At 38.8% G+C, this 26,699-nt stretch overlaps 1 protein-coding gene across 3 annotated transcripts in view; it reads left to right on the top strand.

Moving 5' to 3' along the window:
* unm_hu7910 (un-named hu7910) overlaps positions 1-26,699 on the top strand; it is a 131,383-nt gene that overhangs the window by 10,052 nt on the left and 94,632 nt on the right. Inside the window, exon 1 of one of the 3 annotated variants that reach the window (XM_051929167.1) lies at positions 14,391-14,663. The exons of the other annotated variants lie outside the window; for them this stretch is intronic. Coding sequence (XP_051785127.1) covers positions 14,648-14,663 — 16 coding nt within the window. The 5' untranslated portion in view covers positions 14,391-14,647. Of the gene's footprint in view, positions 1-14,390; positions 14,664-26,699 lie in introns of those variants that run through there. 3 annotated transcript variants of the gene reach the window in all.

The raw sequence follows: 26,699 nt of genomic DNA, 5'->3' as shown, positions 1-26,699 counted from the left end.
CAGGTTTCAACACAGGAGTGTCAAATTTTAATGCATATTACTAAAATTGCATGAATTTCCCGTTTTTTTTTTTTTTCTTTTTTTTTAAAAAGAGACAAAATTGTTTAAGTTGGGGTCATTTTTGCCCCTTGACCTTGATAATTTCTGAAGCTAAAAGTGGTTATTCTACATCAATATAGTCTATCTCAACCAGGTATTTTACGACAGACAGTAGTTTCAAGATATGTTGTCCAAGCTTTTGTGACAGTCACAAGGAAATGGGCAAGATTGAGGACCAGAAACACATTGGTTAGCCACAGAAATGAAGTTCAGCATTTGAGTGATGCATCAAACTGATGTCCCTCCAAACAGCTCTAAATTCCCATAAACTACTGGAAAGTATACCCCTCTGTAGTCTGGAGGAAGCGATCTTTATGGAAGAGTTGCTGCCAAATGGCCATTCTTCTGAACTGGATACAAACCTAAAAGGCTTGTCTATGGACAAAAGCACAAGGACTGGGATGTTGAACAATGTCCCTAATAGCACTGGACCAACAAGTCAAAGTTTAAAATGTTTGGTTTGCACAGGAGGAAGTTTGCCTGTAGAGGAGCTGGAAATCAGTACATAGATGAGTCTGTTGAAACATAAAAGAGGCTCCCTGCAGGTTTGTGGTGCTTTATTTCTTTAAATGGAGTTAGTGATTAGGTCAAGATTTATGTAATATTCAACTCTGAGAAATACCAACAGAGTTTTGATCAGTCCCAGCTTCCTTCTGTAGCTGAGTAATGACCCCAAATGCACAACCAAGGACTATTATCAGCAAAAGGAAGAAAAGGGAGTTTTAGTTTAACTTTCTGAGCTTGCCTTTTAAAGCACTTTTTCACAAGAAGTTTGCTTCAGTTTTTTTTCCTGCTAGTTAAAGAAAGCGGCATTGATTTTTTTTACTTGTCTCCGTTGTGAGAAACATCTTGCTCTGTTTGCCAAGTGGCTCATACAAAGCTGTCTTGGGTGAAAGGTTGGCTGGATGTGTTCAATTAAATATAGTAAATGTCAAAGAAACTGTATATCCTTTAGCAACTCGCATTGTTTTAGAAAGAACAGAATTGCGATTTTACATTTAGAATGCTAATTAAGACAGTGATCATAGTTTTTATAAGGGCTTTTAGTAGAGTGCAGGTATATGGTAGAATATTGCATTTTTTGATTTAGTTTGTGCTTTTATAACAAAATGTATTCCTTCTACATTTTAACAGATGCTATAATGCAGTCTTTGTAAACGTTTTAAGTTGAGAGGTTGGGTTTTTTTTTTTTTATTTTCAGAATGTTGTAAATAAGAAAGTTTAATATAATCAAGTTAGAAAATGTATGCATGACGCAGCATTCGGTGACTTTAACTGATATGAAAGAGTATTTTTTACTTCATCCAAGAGTCGGTTATCACATTTTAGTTTAAATTATTTTTGTTACAATGAGTCATATTCAAAAATAATGGTAATAATAGAATGCAGTTACATGTTTAAGTAGGCTAAATTAAATATGTGCTTTTTAAGAGTACTTTACAGTGTCATGTAGTTAAACATAAACCCTGAATAGGCTTATGGTAGCTCAATAGCTTTCATAGACCGCAAATTCTATTTCAAGTTAAAATGACATTGAATGATGTGTGTTTTAAGGGTGTATAACTAACTGATGTTCAGTTTTCTTAAACATAACATTTGTGAAAGTATACCCAATAATTACCAAAATGAAAGTAGGTTCCCCATCTAGTTATTAATATTAGTTAAAACCAAGTTGTTGTTGTTCTTAATAATACTGATGATGATAATACTGATGTATGGATAACTAAGATCTTGGAAGGGAACTGATTTATTGTACATCAGGAGTATGAAAGGTGACCATTATCTTTAGTATTTTAATTGAAGATACAGAAGCAAAAGTAACTTTTCGGGTCTGGATAAACTAACCTCTGCTCAGTCCGATGTGTTTTATCACTACACTATTCCTGCAAACAGTGGTGTCTGTGGCAAAGTTAACCACGTTTTGTACCACAGTGCGATTCTTTTTGAATGCCCAGCTCCTCTGATCATCTTCCCACAGATCAATTGCAGTTCCTTTTCTAAACCCATTCTGTGTTTATATCAGTTAGAGGAGCTGCTCCTTTTGTGTGTAATTAATTACTTCAGACACCTTTTATCAGCAGGTTGGTAACTTAGCTTCTTTACAATAATAATGTGTAGAAAATATTATTTTAGCCAGTTCAGTCTTTCATATGCTTACTTGATTTTGTCTTCCATTCATTTCCAGAGAAGTGACTTTTATATATGGTTAACTTACCTAAAGCAGCCGAACAAAGATGATGTTCGAGTTTCTTGCATGTGCACCCTCCCCGGGTTACGACTTGGTTGCATTGGGCAAGTGAGAGGCTATGGCTCCAGTACAGGGGGAATATGTACAAAATTTGCAAATAGCTATAAATGGAGTCAAGGTAAATTTGAAACAGTAAAGTAACTTGTATTTAAAGCCACACAGAATGTTTAAGATAAACAAGTTTGTAGATTCGCCAGTGATTTTCAAATGGAAATTTCAAAACTTTGTATGACGTGAACTGTTTGAGATATCTCAATGAAAAATTCTTTGAAGAAAAAGTTAGCCAAATTTCAATAAAATCGGTTCAAGAGTGGTCAAGATGTTTCATGTAGGCAGACAGACATGGCTGTTGCAGTAAGTGCTTCTCGCATTAAATGTGAGCAAACTCTAAAATAGCAATATGCAAGCATTACAATGTTAAAATAAAGACTAAAATAAAGACACTGACTCGCTTCAGACTAGGAGTAATAGTAATACAGTAATCCCTCCTCCATCGCGGGGGTTGCGTTCCAGAGCCATCCGCGAAGTAGAAACCATATGTTTATATGGTTATTTTTATATTGTCATGCTTGGGTCACAGATTTGCGCAGAAACACAGGAGGTTGTAGAGAGACAGGAACGTTATTCAAACACTGCAAACAAACATTTGTCTCTTTTTCAAAAGTTTAAACTGTGCTCCATGACAAGACAGAGATGACAGTTCCATCTCACAATTAAAAGAATGCAAACATATCTTCCTCTTCAAAGGAGTGCGTGTCAGGAGCACAGAATGTCACATAGACAGAGAAAACAATCACTAGCAAACAAATCAATAGGGCTGTTTGGCTTTTAAGTATGCGAAGCACCGCGGCACAAAGCTGTTGAAGGCGGCAGCTCACACCCCCTCCGTCAGGAGCAGGGAGACAGAGAGAGAGAGAGATAGAGAGAGAGACAGAGTTTGTTTTTCAGTCAAAAATCAATACGTGCCCTTTGAGCTTTTAAGTATGCGAAGCACCGTGCAGCATGTCGCTTCAGGAAGCAGCTGCACAAAAGATAGCAACATGAAGATAATCTTTCAGCATTTTTAGACGAGCGTCCGTATCGTCTAGGTGTGCGAACAGCCCCCCTGCTCAATCCCCCTACGTCAGGATCAGAGAAAGTCAGCGCAAGAGAGACAGAGAAAAGTAAGTTGGGTAGCTTCTCAGCCATCTGCCAATAGTGTCCTTTGTATGAAATCAACTGGGCAAACCAACTGAGGAAGCATGTACCAGAAATTAAAAGACCCATTGTCCGCAGAAATCCGCGAACCAGCAAAAAATCCGCGATATATATTTAAATATGCTTACATATAAAATCCGCGATGGAGTGAAGCCGCGAAAGGCAAAGCGCGATATAGCGAGGGATCACTGTACTGTTTATTCCACCTTGTCTCCTCGAGAATGTGTGTCCTGTTTCTTAAATAATTGTGTTCATGGGTCCTTGTGTGAATCTCTGAGCTGTGATGTAAAGGGGTGCGCTCTTTACAAAAGCGAGGTGCGCTTATGGTGGTGGAAGAAGGAACTTGGAGAGACTGTTCATGGGCGCAGCAAAAATGAAAACGGAATACCACCATTTTCGGTCTGGTTAATGTGCATGCCGCTGAGTGTTGGCGAACCATCGAAGGTTGTGTGTGAGAGATGCTGAACACCAATACACCCAGGTGATGATATCAGAAGCTTTAAAGGGTAGGATTCAGCATTATACCAGTGAGAACAATTTATTATATTATAAACTGAAAGTGCATTGGATGATTTCATTATCCTTTTACAGGAATTAATCATGGATTACTAGATTGAATCGGACATTTCAAACTACACAGGAGTTAATGATTCTTGTGTAAAAAGGGACGTTAGGATCTGTTTATTGTGGGTGTAAAAGTTAGGGTATGAGTCTGCCTATAATACATTTAAATATATATGTACTAGCCGTATAAGCCCGTGCAGTAAAAAGCCTGGGGTCCTAGAAACTATTGAAATCACCAGAAAATCGTCTCTTTATTCGGAGGTTTTGTTTTGCCGACGTGCTTGCCTCGTCTTGTGTATTAGCGGTGGGAGGGAAAGTAAAACTGATACCGTTTTGCCGATGTGCTCATTGCGCTTGTGTATTAGCACCTAAGCGAGTTTCTCTTTTCTTGGTGGTTTCACTTTTGTGACAGAGTCCCATTCTTTGAGCTTCATGCTATAGCCTTGCACTTCCAGGATGGACAGACACACAGACTTCCACATGTAGACGTTTATATATAAGATGTGTCATTATATTCATATATGGTCTATCATCAGTTGTTTCTTTTCATTTTTTGTCTGTACTTGGCAAGTTCTGTTATACAAGTTGGTTCTTTATTTGAATTTTGTATTCATTATATTTGGGTTTATCTAAGATTGAATATTTGTATTCATCTAATATAAGCAATGTTTGTTTTGTTACTCTAAGTTGGGATGCCATTTTTTTTCTTTGTTTATAAACACCAATTTCAGAACAGGGGATCAAAATAGGTATAAGTTTTTATCATTTTCTGAACTTATTATATGTTCATCTCTTACTAAGTAAGAGGTTCTTAATGTATGTTGTGGTCATGTCATTTTACTTAGAGGTATTCATTACACTAAAGATATAAATAAAAAAATGTAACAATTTAACTGATTTGAATAAAATGGTTAGCTTTTAACCATGGTTAGACAGATGTGAACATGCCATTTACTTTCTAGTGTGCTTCAGAGAAAACAACCAGACCAGAGATCATTTTGAAATGGTGGTTTTGGTGAAATACCAAGCAAATCTTTGAGCAGTTTGCATAAGGTCTGAATATTAACTGACACAGGACCATTCTAATTCCAGGAAGTACTGTGCCTGGTGGCATGCATTTCAACAGATAATTAGTGTAAAAATAGGACACCTTGTATAGAGTACAAGTCAATCAGATCAGTCCTAACACCTGATTCAGCCGCAGAGCCTCTTTATCTCTTTTGCGATCAGATAGCAGTTGACTTACAAGAGAAAAAAAAGATTTAAATTCACTTGTGAAATGGTAGCTTAAACGACATACAAAATTGTTGAGAAATGAATACCCAGTGCAACCACTGATCAACCCCTTAATTTGAATCAGAAGAGTGATGCATGCCTCTCACTATGATCACACTTAGGCACAAGGTGAACACTGGAAATGCATTAACTTTGGACTGTTTGATTCGGATTTACTAAATATTATCAAAGTGAACATTGTTAATATATAGTTACAGGCCCAAGAGAGCAGACATGTGATTTGAGGTAAACTAAATAAAGATGATGCTTTAGCTATTGGAAAGTAAATATTCAACATCATATAGTGAAATTACAAGCAGCTGATATATTTACTGTATAAATGATATTGAAGCACATCACCGTGTGCCCTCAGCAGAACTTGTACTGTTACCTCTAATCACTCAGGTGAAACATCCTATTTTTAACATGTGAAGTAACACGTCATTTTTCATGTACTCTTCTAGTAATCGTGCAATTGGCATTCTGTTCATAGAGCTACTGTATATTTGGCAAACAAACCGCATCATTATCGCAACTGTGGTGATGCATACACAAAGCTCTTGATGACTTTTCCTGGGAATAATTGTTTCTTCTCAATGAAAGAAATCCATGACACATCTACGGAGTGTTTATTGTTATTTCTGTTTCACTTAGAGTTTGTATAGTATAAAAAAGAACTAACTGGAGATTGAAACAAAATATCTAATCATCTCCTGATTTGACAGAAAGCAAATGGACTACAAATGTGAAAACCCCGTTAGATAATGGGAAATCGTGTAAAACTTTATAACCAATGGGGGCATAGCAGAGCACCAAACACCAGGCACAACTAGACCAATGGGGGCATAGCAGAGCACCAAACACCAGGCACAACTAGACCACACACAATCATGGGTTCAATTAAAGTGCTTTTATTTACAAATACCTTTTAGAATGCATTTCTTGCACAGTACAATCCTCCCTCGTTTCTTCTCTCCTTTCACTCTTCCCCAGCAAGCCTTGTCCATTTCCTCCAGACTCCCAACTCCCTGGGTAAGGTTGAGTGGCTTCTTTGCAACCCAAACTTAGGAGTACTTGGATGTAACAAAACTGCATACTGTCAACTTTTCTGGGTCGGATGGAACCTCCACCTTACAGGGAACCCTGCCTCCATCCGCTCCTCCTAGCGGCACCTGAGGACCCCAACATTTCTGCCAACCAAAGCTACAAAAAACTGGAGACATACCAGAGGAATACTGTCACATAGTGTATTAGGGAAACACATGTCCCTGGGAGGCAGTCTCCTTTTGTCCTCCCCTTATACTTGCCTCCTGACTGAGAAAAGTACCATTAAGCAACCAGGTCGAGATACCTGTCTTGTCATGCCATCCTTTACAACATTTAACACCATTTTGAAATTGCTGCTTAATATGGTTATTATACATTTAAACCTCTGCTCTCCATGGGTAATATCAGTGCTACGTTCACATTTACAAAAAAACATTTGGATGATTTCCCCCTGTCTTTAAATGTTCTATAAACATGTGAGTCAAAAGTAAAATGCTTTGGATGACAGAGTCTCAATTATATCTGGTATAAAGCTAATTCAGCATTTGATACACGGACAACATTGCTACAATAAAAATGTGGGAGTGATAGTGTTTTGGTGTGGGGCTACTTTGATGCCTAATGACTTGGAATACTTTCCATTATTGAAGGAGTCATAAATTCTCCTCCCTACCAGAACATTCTTACAGAGAATGTCCAGTCATCTGGCAGAATATGACCTGAAGGTAATTGGGTTATGCCGCAGGGCAGTTACTCAAAACAGAAAAGTAAGTCTACAACTGAATGTCTCGGAAGAAGAAAAAAAAAAAGAAGTTTTGGATTGGCCTAGTCAAAGTTATGACTTGAACCCAGTAGTGATTCTGTGGCGGGATAAAAAGCAGTTTTAAAAATTTTTGTTTCCCAAAATTCCTTCTACAGCAATCTGAACGACCAATATCAAATTATAGGAAGCATTTAGTTGCAGTTATTGCCACTAAATGAGATGTAACCAAGTATTGAAACTGTAGAGGCAATTACTTTTTTACATAGATGATAGGGGTATTCGATAACTTTAATTTCAGTATTAAGTTTTATTTTTTAAGAATCGTGTGAAAGATGAATAGTATGTAGAAGCTGATTTTCCCATACTTTCCTGGGAAGATTACATTTAAGTCGCTAGAGTTCTAATTAACATTTGGGTTTAATGCACTTGTACCTGCTTATTAGAAAAAAGAAGTTGGTGGACTTAATGAGATAATTAGCATGAATTAGAGACTAAAGAAAGTAACTGCCTTTAGCACACAAAATGTACACATCATCTAGACTGTTGCTCATTTTGTTTTTCTTTTTCAAACTGTAATATGCTTGCCTTATTTATCTAAGGAAGTTAATGCTGTGATGTTTGTCCAATTAAAAGATGCAAGAAATGAGTCTTGTATTTAAATGTTTCAAACACAATCCAAAAAGTCAATGAACTATGTGCATCTTTTTGGTAATCACTTGTCTAATTACATTGGTGGTAGAGATTATAACAGCAAGGTAAACAGTACAGTTTACAGTCATGTATTGTTCTGTATGCAACAGTAAGAGAGTGTGAAGGCAAGACAAAAAGATTAGCTGCATATTAGAAGATTGTGTGTTTGTAGTTTTTCTCGGCATACTGTGACATTTTGGTTGTGGCATCAATTCCAAATTTAAATTTTTACTGTATTTGGTAAACTAACTTAATATTTTATTGATGATTTTAAAATGATTAAACTGCATTTTCTTTTCTAGCCTGTGTTTATAGAATGTTCGATCTGTTCATGTGGTTTTCAATAAATTTTTATTTAGGGTTTCTGACAGTATATTGTATTTTGTTTTTTAATAATACAATATTCTTAAGTGTTTGTTTTAACTTTTGTTGCTTACCAGGTATTAATTGCTACCATGATTCTCCCTTACAGCTTTCATACACTTGTACAGCTCTCAGCTTGAACATAATTGGGTCAGGACTTTTCAGTGGGTATATTTTTGAATGCGTTGTGAACTAGCTGTGCAGTGTGTTGATGCCTCTGCATTTTGTGAGTGGGATCTAGTGCATGCTCCTTTATGTTGTGTGCTGCATGTGTAGCCTGAACATAACCCAAAACACAGATTTACCTTCATTTATCAAGCAGCCTGTGCAGGGGAGGGGGATGAACAAGGCGCTGAGGTAGTAGTAAAAGAAGCGCATTTCCTCCAGTTTTACAAGCAATGTGGACCTTTTTGGAAATGTAAATCTGTGTTTGTTCAGTATAATACACATCTTTTAATATAGTTTTGTCCCTGCAATGAGGCTTACCTTTAAACGCTATTTGCTGCCTTTTCTACTTTGTCTGCTTCTTCCATTTACATTGATGTTCTTTAATATCCCCTACCAGCAATTTGAGCAGTTTTGAAATTTTAATGCTGTAGTACTAACATGCAAGGTGCCAAGTCAAGTTACTTGTAAGAATTAGGTTTATTGTTGGATTTTCCAAAGTCTTGTTTTATCTGGGTGTCACAAGTCTGCCAAGACTACCTTTCTTAACTTGTTTGTTCTCTCCTTAAACACTGTCATTTATTATTTATGTAATTCATTTTTTTACCCAGAAACTCTATTCTGAGAGCGGGATTACGATTTAGAAATTACAAATACTTAAAGCACTACATTATTGACATACTTTTCATTAACCCCAAACCCCCCCCTTAGGCTAGTTGCATGGATAAAGAGAACATTTAAAAACAGGTAGTCTGGCTGTAGATGCTAGTTGTTTCTCTTTCTCACTCGATAGTTTACCGGCCATTGTAAACCATCAGAGAGAGCAGATTTATTAAGTTAAGCTGCTTCTTGATTAACTTTAGGCTAATACACAAATGAGTGGGAGCTCGTGGTATTTCACTTTTGCAAAGTTCATCTGATTATTCAGAAAAATCTGATTACTTGTATAGTTTTATATGTATTTTTTTGTCTTTTCATACTTGATTATTCTGACATATTACTCTGTCGGCTCTATTTACTTAGAACACCACCTATGCCGCCAAATGCCACAAATTTCAATTTGTAAATTATAAATGAAATTAAATACACCTATACACGTACAGTAGAATCTCTAGATACGAGTTTAATTCGTTCCAGCACTGAGCTTGTATAGCGAATTTCTCGTATCTAGAACAAACTTCCCCATTGAAAATAATGGAAATCCAGTTAATCCGTTCTGCACCCCAAATATATTAACATAAAAATCAATTTTCCTAACAAATAACACTGATAAATTATATATACTGTAGTCTACCTTTAATAAATAACACTGGTAAATAATATAACTGATTATTAAAAGAATCAAAACCGGTGTCCAAAGTGCAGTAGAGCATTCAATAAATCTTTAAATAAATAATCCTTAAAACAGTTGTGAAGTGGAGGTTTAAAATACACAAGAATAACAATCCTTTAACACGAGGTTAAAACGTCAAAAGGATGCCGTCTTTAAAAAACAGATGACAATCCCCGGTGCTTCTCTGTTAGCGTCTCACCTGCAGGCTCTGCAACAGGCGAGACACTCTTAATGCAGCTGACCTTCTCTACACCGTCCTGCTTCAGCTGTTTAGCTCGCCTGTTCAGCTCACTGTTCAGCTACACGCGAGCCTGCACTCACTCGCCCGCCCGCCCGCCTGCCTGCCTGCCCGCCTGCCTGCCTGCCTGCGCGCTCTCTCTCTCTCTCTCTCTCTCTCTCTCTCTTTCTCTCTTTCTCTCTCCTCTCTTTTCTTTTACTTTTTCTCCCCCTTAACCGGCTCGCGCTTCTCTATATATGCGGGGAGGACATGGCAGCTGCAGCCCATCAGCCACAGGAACAATCATGGATGTGGGCAGTTTCCCACCTGTGCACTTAAGTGAGAAACGCAGACACCGCAGATCGCGGCTCGCAACTGCTACCACGCCCCCTTGCTAAGCCGCGAGCTATACCCACAGCCTGGCTCGTGGCTCGTTACGCGAGCCAATGCTCGTATTGAGATCTGAATTTTTCGCTCATACTTTCCTCGTATTTTGAATTTCTCGTATACAGAGGTGATCGTATCTCGAGGTTCCACTGTACTTGTTTGATATTTGAATTTGCTAATTGTAAATGTTTTGCACCAAGGTTAACTGCCCTCCAGACTTTTGTTTGTTTGCAGCTTCCCCAGCTTTGTGATTAAACACAGGGTAGGGAGCTACATCTGCTAACCGTGCTATGACGTTTTCCTTCACTCCAAGACATTTCTGTTTCAGATACCCAAATGAGTACCCACATTATGCTACACTTGAGGCTAGATCAGTCTTGTATAATCTCCATAAAGTGCGTGTATATAACAAATAAATTTAGATTTTTATTTAATACACGTTTTCATTAATCCCTGAAGGTGAATTTGTTTTTTGCATGACCTTTGAAGGTCAGAGTACAGGGTCAAGGTTACTGTATATAATACATTTTTTTTTAAGTTTAGGAATAGTTAACATTCTAGCATCATTATATATTTTCAAGTTGGCTGATGGCCTATTTGAAAATGGAAAAAAGAAATTCCACAATTGAAATATTTCTTAACACATTTTTATTGTCAACAATGTCAAATAATCGTATTAGCGTTCATTTTAAGTACGTACATCAAGCATGTCTGTTTTCTCCAGTCCTCTACTGTATTCCTTTTCGAAAAACTCCTAAAGCTAAAGTAGATGGTTACTTTTTTATTTAAAAGGTTTTTGCTTAAATATACTTGAAGTCCAGTTGTATGAGGAAAATATGAGCCTGTGCAATCCTCTATAAATTTGTAACACTTTGCTTCTTGTCAATAAGAATACAATTCTTGCCGCATAAATTCTAAAGGAATTGCGTCTTATGGCTTGAATGAAAAATATTCATAAAGACCTCTACAAAAAGACTTTGCTATTTTGAATATAGTAACAAAACCATTTATAGATTTCTTGACCATCATTGAATTACAAAGGCCTAAAATGGTGAAGGTTTGGAACAACAATAAATCTTTGCAAATGCCAAATTCAGACAGTGGACTGGAAAGCCATACTGAATTTGCAAAATAAGAAAAAGATGCTCGTCTCCATCAGGAAAAACTGTTTGTTTCATTGTACTTTGATATTAAAGTATAGAGCAAATAAACAATTGTAGGTATGGGTACTTCACAAGTGCATCGAAGCTGTTGTCCTTTGCAATTTTAGTAATGGCTAACTGCCAGTCAACCAATTAAACATATGCCTCGAAGTCTCCACATGCTTACTCCACTATTGTCATGTGAGGCCCTTATCATACAAGCTGTTGACTCTCAGAAACTTGTCCACTGATTCTGTTGTGGCTTTGGGTCCACCAGACCAGTTCCTGCCAGTGTTTCCTCAGTTTCCAAGTTTCTTTTGAATGTGTAGGCAACTGTACTCACTAGCAGTGTGGCTTTCTTTGCAATTTATTGATTCATACATATTTAATGAATATATTTAATGAAATTGTTGCTATAATGGCTGAAGTTGAGATAAGTCATGACAAATTTTCCAGCTTAAATTTGAACTTGCTACCAATAATAATTTAGTTTAAAAGTATATATTGCTAGTTAACAGAATAGAACAACTTTTTGTGCCTTGACTACATAAAGATTTACAGATAGAAAGGATCGAAGCAGGCTGTTCATAAAAGTGGTATGCAAGTTCACACAACATGCCCTAATTAAATACTGAATATTAACTGCAAACATATTATCTGAGCTTCTTACTACTCAACAAGCATAGCTGTTTTGAATGAAATGCTGTAGTAGATGTAACGGGCACTCTGTCTTTGACATCTATATCACATTCTGTAGCTTTAGATAAATATATATCATATCAGACTAGTATGGAACACCCAAAAAACTTCTGTTTTCAGATGGTATATGTAAATTAGACTGGTGATGTAGTTTTCATGTCTGTTTGTTTTTTAGGAGGAATAAAAAAACACTAAAAAACCCTGGGGACATTTAGAATATAACGAACATTTAATAATGTAAATTTATAGCAAAGATTTGAAAAAAACATATACATCTAGTACACTTACCAAAAAAAAAAAAAAAAAAAAAAACTTTCAAGTGATACTGTATAATGAGATTACTGTGTCATATTTAACAATTGAATACATAAAAAGGGAAAAATATTACTATGTCAAGCTAAAATATGAAAAGATTAAATATAAAACTGAATAGGGTACAAAGTAACAACAAGACAGATTGAAGAATTTTGGGTAGAGCTTCAAGAGTTTCAGACCAAGTTAATATTATACAATGAGAACGTGATAGTACCACCACTGTGAATAGCAATTACCTTAATATTATACTTCATTTCTCTCTGAAGCTTAGTATTTATTGTATTACTTGCTTAGATTGCAAATTATTTTTTGTTTAAATCACTTTAATGGATGAACTTACCTTGCCAATTTATGAGCAAGATGGTTTTTATGTAGGTTCTATGTCAATGGTGGTGTGGTGCCACCAACCAGGATAATTAGATAATGCATATAATAGGTGATTTTAAGGTATTGAGCAATGTGGCACTCAAATTATGCTTAACATTTTGTTTTCCTTGTTTCCAATTATGTTGGCACATAGCTATATTTTTTTGTAATTTGTAAACCGGCTGAAACTCATATTTGTCCATGCTTTTAAATACTACCACACCTATGGTTAAGTTGCTCTATAACAAATACAAGCTTCAGCCTACATTTCAGGTTTAATGCTGTCTCCACCCAAACGGTACAATGTTTATTTCACGGGCTGTGTATAAAGACAACAAACATTGTAGGGGGTGGGGTGGGGGGGGAGGATAAACATGATCACAAACTATAATGATGATCACTTCTGATGTTGACACAGGGCTAACCCGGTATTAGAAAATTACATTTTTAAGTTTGTAACTACTGGTTCTGAATGAAATGTTAATGTATATCAGCTTATCACAATACAAAAGACTTCTTCTTTTGATCTGTAGCTGGCAATGAGATGGGGTTATCTCTGGACCATGTATGCTGCTGTTAGTGCTGCCAGGTTTCGAATTTCACTCGATACATTTCTAAGTTTTGTGCTCTATTGCGATGGCCTTGGCATCATCATTAAGGCCAAACTGCTAGTTTTTCAAGTCCTCCTCAATTTGCTTGGACCTTGTATTCTTTGGTGCAGATCTTTGCACCTTCTAATCACATGGCTGTTGCTGCCATAGAAGCTGATATGTCATCCAAGTGGGGTTCATTTGGCATTCGAAAGGCTACTAAGTATTTTATTTAAGCGCAATGATTTTTTTTTTACATTGCTATTGCTCCTATCACATTTGCAGTTATTGTGCTTGTATAATTTTATTATCTGCTTTTGATTTTGCTGTTAGTTTTCAGCATTGCTTTATGTAAAACTGCATTAATTTGAATTTATATGGGTGGATTGGCAAAATTTTTATTTACACACCTCTGACTCTTAAGCAATGAAATAAAAACCTTTTTTGTAGACCTTCAAGCAGTTTAGTGTTTAAGTGAAATCTCTGAGGTCATTGAACAGTTTTTAATTTTGGCCTGCTAAACAGATCAAAATAAAGAGAGGTATAGCTTCTTAAGGGATGAAAATGTTCCCTGCCTTACATGGCAAGGTGAGTTGCTTTGGGAAGACCATGGAGAGTGAGATGTTGGAAGCCCAGGTAGACTTAGCCATAGCTCACTTACAGCTTGTGGCGTCTTAGCTAAATTTTGAGGCATACTGTATGTGTCCTCACCTTTAGTTATTTCCAGCAAGTTATATTGTTGATACCTGAAACACCGTGGGAATAATTAAGCAAAAAGTTAGTTTTGGCTCCTTTCTTTGTAGTTTGTGATGCACTGCTTTAGACAGTGATTATAATGCATAGCTGCCTGTGCTCTCATGCTTACATATGGGGTGGGGTTTGGCAAAAAGTCTGACAGACAAAACAGAGAGAGTGAGCGAGAGTGTGCAGTCTTTCCATAAGAGTGCCTAAACTTGTTTGACTAGTGAGGGGGCAGCTCTAAAAATACCATTTTGAGCAGGCTGATCACATATCCTATTTTAGCTGAGTTAGTGCTGAAGAATTCTCTGCCACCACTGCTGCTGTTTGCTGCTGCTGTTTGATCAAGCTTTTGGGGTAGCGTCAAGGGAATTTTATTGCTTTTCAAAGGCTTGTGGCTCAGTTTGACTGCTCCCTTTGGGATTTCTGGATGGATAGGAGAGTCTGATATGGCAGAAGATACAGGTAAAAACTTCTTGAAAGTTAAAATTACTGTATCTACATGGAGTTTCTAAATATCCTGGGAACACCTCAGGAGACAGTGTATGAAATTATGTTTAAGATTGAGCAGTGCATGAAATTGGTAGAATAAATGCTGTTAGTCTATTTTGTACATGCTGCTGTGCTGACCAAGCACAGAAGTGCTTTAAAATGTAGCTTGATGCTATTTGCAGCTCTCTTGCCCTTTTCTGGAAACACATTATGAACTAGACCATAGGAGTGATTATTGTGGGGGGTGGCGGGTGTTTGAATTCTTTCTTTATTTTTCCACACCCTATAAGGTTTGTGTATATATATTGCCATTCTAAGTAGCTCTTAAAATTGACAATTACATATTTTTTTCACTTTACAAAATTAATAAAGTTAGGCTAGTCAAGGTGGTTATTCTTTGTTTGCCAAAGTGTTAAAAGATTTATACAACCATTTTTTATTTTTTTATGTAAATGAAATTAAATGTGTCAGATATGAGCATACATTGTCAAGGTTAACACTTTTGGGGTCATGATGTTTGTTGAAAGGGTAGTCGGCTGCAGTTTATTGGAGAGTCAGTGGATACTTTACTGGCCAGCAATGCTTCAGAAATGACATGATTCAGTTTCACAGAATGCTTGCCCCAGTAAGTGTATACGTGCTTTCTTGTCACTCCGATATTACTATATGAGTTTTTTTCCACTAATAGTAGAGGTGATATTTTTCACTGTGCTGTCTATTCTATCTTAAATACAAGAGACAGACATGAAAAATACTGTTTGCATAGCTTCACAGGAACTTCTAGAGCCATTCTATGTTTCCTAGCTTGCTTGCTTATGGCAGGTGAGAGCAATTGGAATGCAAATATTTATCTGCTGGTCTCATAGCTGTTTTAAATTAGTGAATAGATTAATTTTAGAATTCCTCACTGTCCACAGCTCAGAAAGGCAAAGTTCTCAATGGTCTTTCACACCCTAATTCTATTTATTTGTAGATGATTAGTCCAGCGCAGTGTGCTTTAAAAAAAAAAAAAAAAAAAAAAAAAGAAAGTGTCACACATGTGATCTGAAAGATTTATGTAACTTTCATTTAGATGTGCTCCATTCAAATGCCAAAGTGCCAACATTAAAACACAATCATCCTTTGGTCAACATAGTGCATTAAGACCCCTACCTCTTACCTCCCTTCACACTATGGAAAAGCCACTCCATAAAATGAAACCAACATATTTCATGCAATATTCACAGGAGCACAGCAAATGGATAGCATTGTCCTTCACCACTGTAGCATGCTTAATAAACATCTTGCCTAATAAAATGTCATAGAAATATTAGAAATATTTAACAAATGTCTACTTAAAAATCAAGCTCAGCATGTATTTATTTAAACAGTTACTCTTTTTTTAAATAAGATTTTTCTATTCTCTGAATTTTATTGGTGTATTGTGACAATAGCTGTAATAGTTATGCAGTAGTGTTTAAACATTAATGCATCAACTGCATTATTTCATCTTATTCTTTAATGCAGGAACAAGTAAAGATAGAAACAGAAAATTATCTCAATTTAAAATTGCAAACACAATATTGGTCAAAAATATTGCAGTTAGATGTTTTTTTCCCCCAAATCATACAGACCTGTTGCATTGTATCATTTTATTTATTTACATTCGTGAGAGCATACTAAGCTGTCATGCTTTTTATTTAAATGTTTTATTTCTTATTACAAAGAACTAACATTCTGAATTTATAAAGAAAGAAAACAATTAAAATGCAAACATCAATGTCATGGAAGCCTCTCAGATGTACAAACTTAAACACTGATAAATGGACAGCAGCCTTTTTTTCTTAGTAAAGATTTTATCTTGTGCTAAAGTTTCTCTTTCTTTTATGTAGTTAATAAATTATTAAAATGCATGGACAAAAACATATTGACAGTACATATACTATACCCAAAGTAACAACAAACATTTATTATTATTATTATTATTATAAGTTAGATTTTTTTTCCTAAACAAAGCTCATTCACAGTTGATGTGATGTTTTGCATCATGTTCAAATATAAGTATGATTTATCACTGCATTTTAATAATTTAAAGTTTCATGTGTATCTTTTTTTAGATCATAATTGCAAAGCTTGTGGAAGCTGAACTTGTTGCTTGGGCACTGCTTGCATGAGAAAGAAGTTTATTTTAAAAGTACCTTTTGTTCAGGCATACCACCTACCCCATAATTAGCTTCCTGGAATGAATCCATCCATCCATCTCTCTCATCCAGGGCAGGGCCATTGAGCAGCCGGAACCTATCCCAGCAATCAGGATACAAAGTAGAAAGAACACCTTGGCAGGGTGCCAGGCTATCACACATACTAGGGCCAATTTAACAACTCTAGTTTAACTAATTTGCATATCTTTGGACTGTGGGTGGAAACGCATGTGGACCCAAGGAGAGCATGCATATGCTATATACAGTATATAAGCATTCAGACCTCTTCATTTTATTTATTTTTATTTTTTAGTTTTTGCTTTATGCTCAAGGTCATTATCCTGTTGAAATCTTTGACTCAGTCCGAGGTCTTGGGCAGCATTCATCTTTCAGCATGCCTACTATAGGGCCCTATGATTTCCGCGATGCAGAAAACATGGATAGATTCATGGAATTAACACTTAAAACAGATTTTAGATTTAAAAAACGGAAATGTGCGGAATTTAGAGACTGAAGGGGTGACTGTTACAAAACATCCCAATAAATTAAATTATTGAATAATCTGTAATTCTGTCTTTCAGATACTATTTTCTAGTTTGTTGTTTTTGAAGCAAACGCAATTTTTCATAGAAATTCAGTCGTGCCTCTATCTATTTGTGTGCGTGTTTCCTGTATGTTTTCTCATTAAAGGCATGCAAATTAGCTAGCTGTACAAGACAGAAATGTCGAAGTGAGCAGCATCAGATACCCTAACTATGTTGACAAAACTAAAACACGAACTTAACTGCAAAATTAGGGCACAACAATATCCTGGTGACTTTTATGAATCTGGACAACTTTTCTGCAAATTTTGTCAGCATACCATAGACTGGACACGAAAAGATACTTGCAATGACCACATCAGATCTAAAACCCATCTCAAAAACAAGGAGAAATTAAAATCAAAAAGTGTTCCCCTTCAGGTAACAACAGAGGAAATAACAAAATCATCTTATGCAAGGCACCTGTTTGTGTCCATGTGAGTCAGACATACTGCATGAAAAAATAACGAAGATGTGTCCTTTCTTTATTAAGTATTGTAAGCAAAGAGGCGCGCTGCCAGAAAATGAGAGCAATCTCCGTCAAACTCATTTGCCCCGTGTCTTTGAACATCATAAGGACGTGGTTCTTCAAAAGATTTCTGGCAAGAAACTATAAGTTGTATTTGATGAAATCACTGATAGTCGATACCACATAGTTCTTAACATAGTGATAGGTGAGTAAACATTTGGCTGTATGGTAATTCTTTTATGTAGGCAGTTCCAATTGTACGTGATATATTCACTGTGAATCATTTAACCGATTAAATTATACAGATATTTAAACCGGTATTAACAGTCTTTCCCATAGAATAGTGAATGGCACTGGTTGTTAGTGGGTTCCCTTTTAAATATTTAACAACAATGTTTCAGGATTTAATAAATGTTTTGCCTCATGGTGACAAGGCACACAAGGTCCACATTTGACTCTTCCGTTATAAACTCGTCACCTATAAACATGGGCAGAAGAGCAGGTTTCTCCTCAGATGCAACTAGCCATTAAAAGCAGGTCACTCTTTCTTTTTTCTAAAAAAGAAAAGTTAACCTTCGTCTCAGAAGGATGCATCAATCTAGTTACAGCTCTTACAATTCTGGAGGGCACTCATTTCCTACTGCAATCTCAGCATATAGCATTATGGAGGATCTGGGCTCCTACCTGATGAATGGAACTGCAAAATAAGGTTCAGTTGTGCTAGTGTGCTGTTTCATTAAAGGGAATGTAAAGTGCCATTTCATTATTGTTTGTTTTGTTGTAGCTGTTACTACTTTTTTACAGTTAAAAAAACAAAACAAAACAAAAATGTAAAAACCGAAAAATCTGAATCAAGGAAAAATAAAATGTTGAAAACCAAAAATGAAGAGAAAAAAAAAAAAACAGAATTTGTGAGCAAATAAAACGGATGCCATAGGACCCTACTATCGCCCAAAGCCTATAGCCAAGACAACGTTATAGTTGCTTTTGGACAAGTCTCTGACTGACTGTCCTTGAGTGTCCCACCTAGAGCATATACTTAAACCTTTGAGCTTGAGAGGATCTGCCAGGAATCATGGGATAAACTGAACAAATCCAGATGCATAAAGCTTATAGAGACTTACCCAAGAAGACTGAATAATTGCTGTCAAAGAGGCTTTTACAAAGTACTGAATTACAGGTCTGAATGCTTTTATGAGTAAGAGACTTCAAGTTTTGATTTTTTTTTTTTTTTTAAATAACTTTGCAGACCTTTCTGAAAACATCATTTTGTCATTATGGGTAATTGAGTGTAGATTGATGGCTAAAAATGGGAAATGTAGGGTTTCTGCACACTTTACTTAAATGAATACAAGTTCCTGTATGCAAGGGGATGGCTTCTGGTTACTGAGTAACATAATCACAGATATATATTGGTGATGGTTATCTTTTTGCCGAGAGTTCTAGAGAGCCAATGAGATTGATGCTGATCCTTTCAAAGGGAATATCAATTAAGGGGAAGAGGACTAAGAGAAGCACGGACTCTTTGGGGTGTCTGACAAAGTTGGCAGTCCGGACATGACTGACGAAAGTGTCAGACCTCCTCATTTATTCCTGGCCAAAAGAATCTGAGCTTGATCCGCTCTAGTGTTTTTTCGGAGCCCAAGTGGGCTCCTAGGAAGTGGTTGTGAGCTAGCTCGTGTACCTCCCACGGAAAGGCTTGTGGCAATAACAGCAACAACCTCACCTCCCCCTCGTTTTGTGCTACCCCATACAATAGATCATTTTCCAAAACAAAGTGGGATCCTTGTGGTATGGGATTTTGCGTGGGTTGCCCATCAACTGAAACAACAGCATTCCTAGCGAATTTTAGGGAATCATAATTTCACTGTTCTCGTTTAAAGGAAGAGGGTGTACATTTATATTGAAATTGAAGGGTGGATCTGCAGAGACTTCAAGGGGGTGTGCATCGACTCCAGGGACTTCTCCCGATGTTACTTTCGGGAGGGTCCGGTGTGTCAAGTGGTCGCTTCCCCAAGGTTCTGTATCTGTCGGGACTGTGGGATTACATGGTGCGAGGGCATCCGGGTTAGTAGAAGCTCTATCCATTACAAGGCTCAGTTCTTTCAAAGGAGTGATTTGATCCTTAACGCCATCACAATCAGACCAGTCCTGCCCCAATATAACCAGGTAGGGTCGATCCGGTAACACTGCTACCAATAACTTTTTTGGTATACTGTCCCAGGTTATAAAGCACTTAGTGGACCGATAATACCTTGTATCCCCGCGTATACAAGTCGCACTGGTTTCGGCCCTTAGGAACTGTTGCGTTAGGACAAAGTGGAGAGCAACAATGGAAATGTTGCTCCCAAAGTCAAACATAGCCATAACTGGTGTCCATTCACTAAAACCACTCCCATGTTAGGAACAATCCATAGGTTCTGTGGATAGAGAGGACATGAGTTAATTTATATATGAACCAGCTCCCCACACTTAAAACAGCGGGGAAGACCTGGGATTTTTTTGTTTTTGTTTAACCGGAGACTCTTGAGTTCAGCGGGTGGGCTCAGGGCTAGCAGCACGTCCTTGTCATGCTCCACGAGCAGACCGTTCATAACCCCTCCCGACTTGGCAACCGCCAGATGACGTTCTATTACCTCTACAAGGGTGTCCATATTTTTGTAGGGCTGTCTACAGACCTGCTGGGCGTGATGGACTGGCATTGCATTAATTTATTTTTTGTAGGCGAGCTGCTGTACTTCTTGCCTTGCATTATTCACATCTGGCCTTAGCCAGTGGCCGATCTTACCCTAGATCTCAAAAGCTTGAGCTTTTGCAGGTTTATCCAGATCGAATCTCCACAGCTGCCATTCTCTTGCCTGCTGGCCTGATGTGATGCCGTAGCGCTTGCAAATCTCACCCTTTAATGTACTGTAGTCGGCGGTCTCCTCCTCGGGGAGATGGCAGTAGGCCTGCTGCGCGTCACCCTTCAAAAATGGTGCGAGTATGTGGGCCCAGTCCACCTTGGGCCATTGATTACGAGCGGCTGTCTGCTCAAAAACCAACAAGTAGGATTCAATATCATCTCCCTCCGTTAGTGCCACTAAAGGAGGAGGGGGAGGCTGAACAGCCTCCGGTCTTACTGCTTCTGCCTCTTACTGCTTTCCCCGTCTTGGAGTTTTACGGTCTGTAGTTCCATAAAGATTGATTCCAGGATGGTATGCAGATTCTGCTCTTCAGACTTCCTTCCTTGAGCAATATCCTGCCGACTGCGCTAATCTGTGATAAGACAAAAGAGACAACGACACTCAAAAGTTTGGAGAGCCTTCCCCATATAGTGTGAAATGACCAGAGTAGTCCCTTCAGACTTTTTACAACAGAATGAGACACAATGAACAAATGAAGGCAGGAAGTGACAGAACTTTATACAGATTTAGCTGGAAGTGTAGTACAGAGGAAATTAGGATGGAGATGGAGATGACGTTGGAACCAGAAACCGGAAGTGGCATCATTGGGATGGGACGGAAGGTAAACAATCATTGTGGAAATGAGTTGATCATATGGAAATATACTTCTGGAGGTTTTGAAAGATACAGACTTTATCCTTCTGTTTGGGTTAATAATGCTCTGCCTCATTTCATTTGTTAATTACCATTTTCTTGTCATTATCACTGGAATTTATAACTTTCTACGGTGTAATATTGTCCCAGCAAGGTGTAGTAACACATTCTCCAACTCTGCTTAAAGACACAAGGGTTTTTAAGTAATCAACAGAAGTTCAGACAGCTGTGCAAATTGTTTACTTCAGCTTGTAATACTTTATTAAATTTGTTTGCTGCAAAGAATTCTGCAGATTGTAACCTATTATTTGTCCTGTAAGAAAGGCCCATTTGTAATATTCTGAAATTTCCTTTTTTCAGTTTTTGCTAACCTAAACTTTAAATTTAAACCTCTGGCAGAACTGTTTATATAATCAGAGTATATCATCCAGTCAGTGAAACTTCTGGGATATTGATCTGGTCACTTAAGTAGCTGAAGGGGCTGTTAATCAGTTTCATCTGCTTTGGTTTTAATGAAATTAACAACAAATGCACTAGAGGGGCAACAATGAGACGACCCCCAAAACAGGAATTGTATAACAGGTGGAGGCCACTGACATTTTTCCCTCCTTATCTTTTCTGTTTTTTCACTAGTTTTGCAATTGGCTACGGTCAGTGTCACTATTGGTAGCATGAGGTGATACTTGGACCCTACAGAGGTTTGCGCAGGTAGTCCACCTTTTCCAGGATGGCACATCAATATGTGCCATTGACAGAAGGATTGCTGTGTCTCCCAGCACAGTCTCAAGGGCATGGAGGAGATTCCAAGAGACAGGTAGTTACTCCAGGAGAGCTGGACAGGGCCGTATAAGGTCTTTAACCCATCAGCAGGACCAGTATCTGCTCTTTTGGGCAAGGAGGAACAGGATTAGCACTGCCAGAGCCCTACAAAATGACCTCTGGCAGACCACTGGTGCGAATGTCTCTGACCAGACAATCAGGAACAAACTTCACGAGGGTGGCCTGATGTCCTGACGTCCTCTAGTGGGCCCTGTGCTCACTGCCTGGCACCGTGGAGCTTGACTGGCATTTGTCATAGAATGTCAGAATTGGCACGTCCACCACTGATGCCCTGTGCTTTTCACAGATGAGAACAGGTTCACCCTGAGCACTTGTGACAGACGTAAAAAGGTCTGGAGAAGCTGTGGAGAATGTTATGCTGCCTGTAACATTGTTCAGCATGACCAGTTTGGTGGTGGGTCAGTGATGGTCTGAGGAGGCATATCCATGGAGGGACGCCACAGACCTCTACAGGATAGACAATGGCACTTTCACTGCCATTAGGTATCGGGATGAAATCCTTGGGCCCATTGTCAGACCCTATGCTGGTGTAGTGGGTCGTGGGTTCCTGCTGGTCCCGGCCTCATGTGGCGAGAGTATGCAGGCAGTTCCTGGAGGATGAAAGAATTTATACCATTGACTGGCCCCCACGCTCACCTGACCTAAATCTAATAGAACACCTCTGGGACATTGTTTCAGTCAATCCAACGCCACCAGGTTGCACCTCAGACTGTCCAGGAGCTCAGTGATGCCCTGGTCCAGATCTGGGAGTAGATCTTCCAGGACACCATCCGCCGTCTCATTAGCAGCATGCCCTGACGTTGTCAGGCATGCATACAAGCACGTGGGGGCCATACAAACTACTGAGTATGATTTTGAGTTGCTGTAATGAAATTTTGGCAAAATGGACTAGCATTTACAGTCCAAAGACATGCAGGTTAGGTGGATTGGCGATTCTAAATTTGCCCTAGTGTGTGCTGTGTGTGGGTGTGTTTAAGTGTGTCCTGCGGTGGGTTGGCACCCTGCCCGGGTTTGGTTCCTGCCTTGTGCCCTGTGTTGGCTGGGATTGGCTCCAGCAGACCCCCGTGACCCTGTGTTCGGATTCAGCGGGTTGGAAAATGGATGGATGGATGGACTAACCTGCTGCATCATTTTTTCACTTTGATTTTCAGGGGTCTTTGAATTCAGCCCTTTGTAGGTTGATAATTTTTATTTCCATCAAGCGATATGGCATCCTTTCATTCCTAACACATTGCCCAAGCCATATCAGTATAGATATCCAGCATGATTTTTTTCCCATTGAGATCTGATGTGTTTTCAAAGTGTTCCTTTAATTGTTTTGTGCAGCATGTGTGCGTATGTATATGCATATATGTGTGTGTGTGTATATATGTGTGCATATACGTGTATATGTGTATGTATATATATGTATATATGTGTGTATGTGTATATATGTGTGTATGTGTATATATATATATATATATTATATGTATATGTATATGTATATGTATATATATATATATATATATATATATATATATATATATATATATATATATATATATATATATATATATATATATATATATATAATGTGTGTGTGTGTGTGTGTATATGTGTATAATGTTTCTAATGAGTTTGCACGCAGTTTGTGTGAGGAACTTGCAGATTTAGGTGCAACTGCTGATCCTAATGTGATGTGGGAGACCTTCCGTGACCAGACCCTGAAGCTTGCAGAGGGTTGTGTTGGTGTTACCGGTGTTCCCAGAAGGAGGTGTTTCATCTCGCAGGGCACCCTGGACATCATTGTGAGGAGTCGCAGTGTATGGCTCAATGGCAACTGTGGTCTGTACCAGGAACTGAGGACGGCTCTGAGGGCAGATAGGCATTTGTTAGAGGAATCTGTGAGCAAGTGACACACCATCTGTGGTCTAGCGACCCACGTCCTGCTTACAGAGGAATCGAAGCATTACGCACATCTGAATCTGTTCCTTGGAGAGTCGCAGTCAGGGCGACTGATGGAACGGTCCTTATTGATGACACTGCAGTTGTGACCCGATGGGCTGGCTACTTTGAGCAGTTGTTCAAAGCTGATCATCCAGCTAGGACGTTGGATATCTCTGGGTCTACGATCCTTGAGGCTGATCCTCAAGTTAGCTGTGAACCACCCAATCTCACTGAGATTGCACAGGTGGTGAACCAGCTGAGGTGAGGAAAGGCTGCAGGGATCTGTGATATCCGGGTGAACTTCTCCAGCAGGTGGTAAGGCTGTCCTTCTGGCATTGCAAGCAATCTTTGCTTCCATTTGGGAGACTGGCATCATCCCAACTGACTGGAAAACAGGACTTGTCGTCCCTATCTGGAAAGGGAAGGGTGATCGCCTGGATTGCAGCAACTACAGGGGGATAACACTACTCTCGGTGCCGGGTAAGGTTCTTGCTAGGGTCATCCTCAATAGGATCCGTGATCACTTGCTCACCTACCAGCGACCGGAACAGTCTGGCTTTACGCCTAAGAAGCCTACCATCGACAGCATTCTAGCACTGAGGGATCTCATGGAGCGCAAACGCGAATATCGGTAGTTTCTTTGCAGCCTTTGTCGATTTTCGCAAAGTGTTCGACTCAGTTGATTGAGCTGCCCTGTGGGACATCCTGAGGGTTCATGGGATCCGCTCGAGGTTGCTGGATATCATGGCCGGCCTGTACACTGGTACTGTGAGTGCTGTGCAGAGTGGAGGCAGGACCTCTGCGTTTTTCCCATTTGATTCTGGGGTTTGTCAGGGGTGTGTTCTTGCTCCTACTCTGTTCAGTGCTTGTATGGACTGGGTGTTGGGCAAGGTCGTGGGGTCCAGTGGCTTTGGGACATTTGTTAGTGAAGAAATATCTTGACTTTGCTGACGATGCTGTGATCTTCGCAGAGTCAATGGAGGCTCTGATCGGGGCACTGGAGAGACTGAGCGAGGAGTCTAAGTGTCTGGGCTTGCGAGTGTCCTGGATAAAAAACAAGATCCAGGCCTTTAATGACCTCTTGGGCACAGCCATCAGCAGTGTGTCTGTTTGCGGATCGAGTGTCGACCTTGTCGAGAGGTTTACTTACCTTGGCAGTAACATTCATGTCTCTGGTGACTCTTCCTTTGAAGTCAGTAGATGGATTGGGAGAGCATGTGGGGTCATGAGGTCACTGGAAAAGGGTGTGTGGCGCTCCCGATATCTATGCAAAAGGACGAAGGTCCAAGTCTTTATAGAGTTCAGATGCTTCCTGTCTTGCTATATGGTTGCGAGACATGGACGCTATTCAGTGACCTGAGACGAAGACTGGACTCCTTTGGTACTGTTGTCTCTCCGGAAAATCCTTGGGTACCGTTGGTTTGACTTTGTGTCGAATGAGCGTTTGCTCATGGAGTCCCGAATGAGGCACATTACCTGCATTGTGAGGGAGCGTCAGTTACGACACTATGGCCATGTGGCTCATTTACCCCAGGGAGATCCAGCTCGTAAGATTCTCATTGTTGGGGACCCGAGTGGCTGGACCGGGCCAAGGGGTCGCCCACGTAACACCTGGCTGCGGCAGATAGAGGGTCATTTCTGGAGGGTGGGACTGGATGGCGTGTCTGCCTGGGGGGTTTCCAAACTGGATCCCGAGTTGTTTTGCTGTGTAGTGGGTGCGGCAACGCACTGCACCAGTGCATGCTCCCCAACCTGACTTGATTTGACTTATACATGGCCCCTGATAACGGGTTGGTTTTCTTGAAAGACCTCTTTTATTGTTCATTTCATAAACTAATCCTATCCAAATGTAATTTACCCAGATTCCATTTACACTAGCCGTTAAAATGCATTTTCAGTTTTTGATTGTGTTTGTGTATCACAGCTACTAAACTGTTTGAATTGAAACTGCTAATGATGTAACCAAAAAATGTGAAAAGGTGACACACCACACTGTTAAAAAATTAAAACAAATAAATGCATGTGTATTTGCAGTTTAATTAATGTTTCAGCCACCAATATCAATTAATTATTTCAATATGCAAGAATATTTTATGAATGATTGTTGTATTTCCATAGTCATATTTGGCTGTAACCAACAGGTCTTAGTGTAGTAATCCAGGTTCATTAAGCTCACAAAATGCATGAGAATTTGTTTATGCGACCCTTAAATATATATTTTTATGTGTTTCAGGAGAATCTTGTGCGCTAGTACTTAATAATGGGATCAGTAAAAGTATTTGTCCAAAATTGAGGATTCCTCATGTTTCAGAATACGAAACATGAAAAAAATAAGAAATTAAGAGGAAAGAGAATGACAGGGATAATAGAGAATTATGGTGTATGTTCAAAAGGCATTTTCAAAAATGTCTTGCTAATCCTCTTTAATAGGACACCTGGACGCACACAGGGATTTGTGTGTGTGTGTGTGTCTT

Source organism: Erpetoichthys calabaricus, chromosome 6 (genome assembly GCF_900747795.2).
Source record: "Erpetoichthys calabaricus chromosome 6, fErpCal1.3, whole genome shotgun sequence".
Taxonomy (NCBI): Eukaryota; Metazoa; Chordata; class Cladistia; order Polypteriformes; family Polypteridae; genus Erpetoichthys; species Erpetoichthys calabaricus.
Note: the sequence above shows the minus strand (reverse complement) of the source record. Positions and strands in the feature narration are given on the sequence as shown.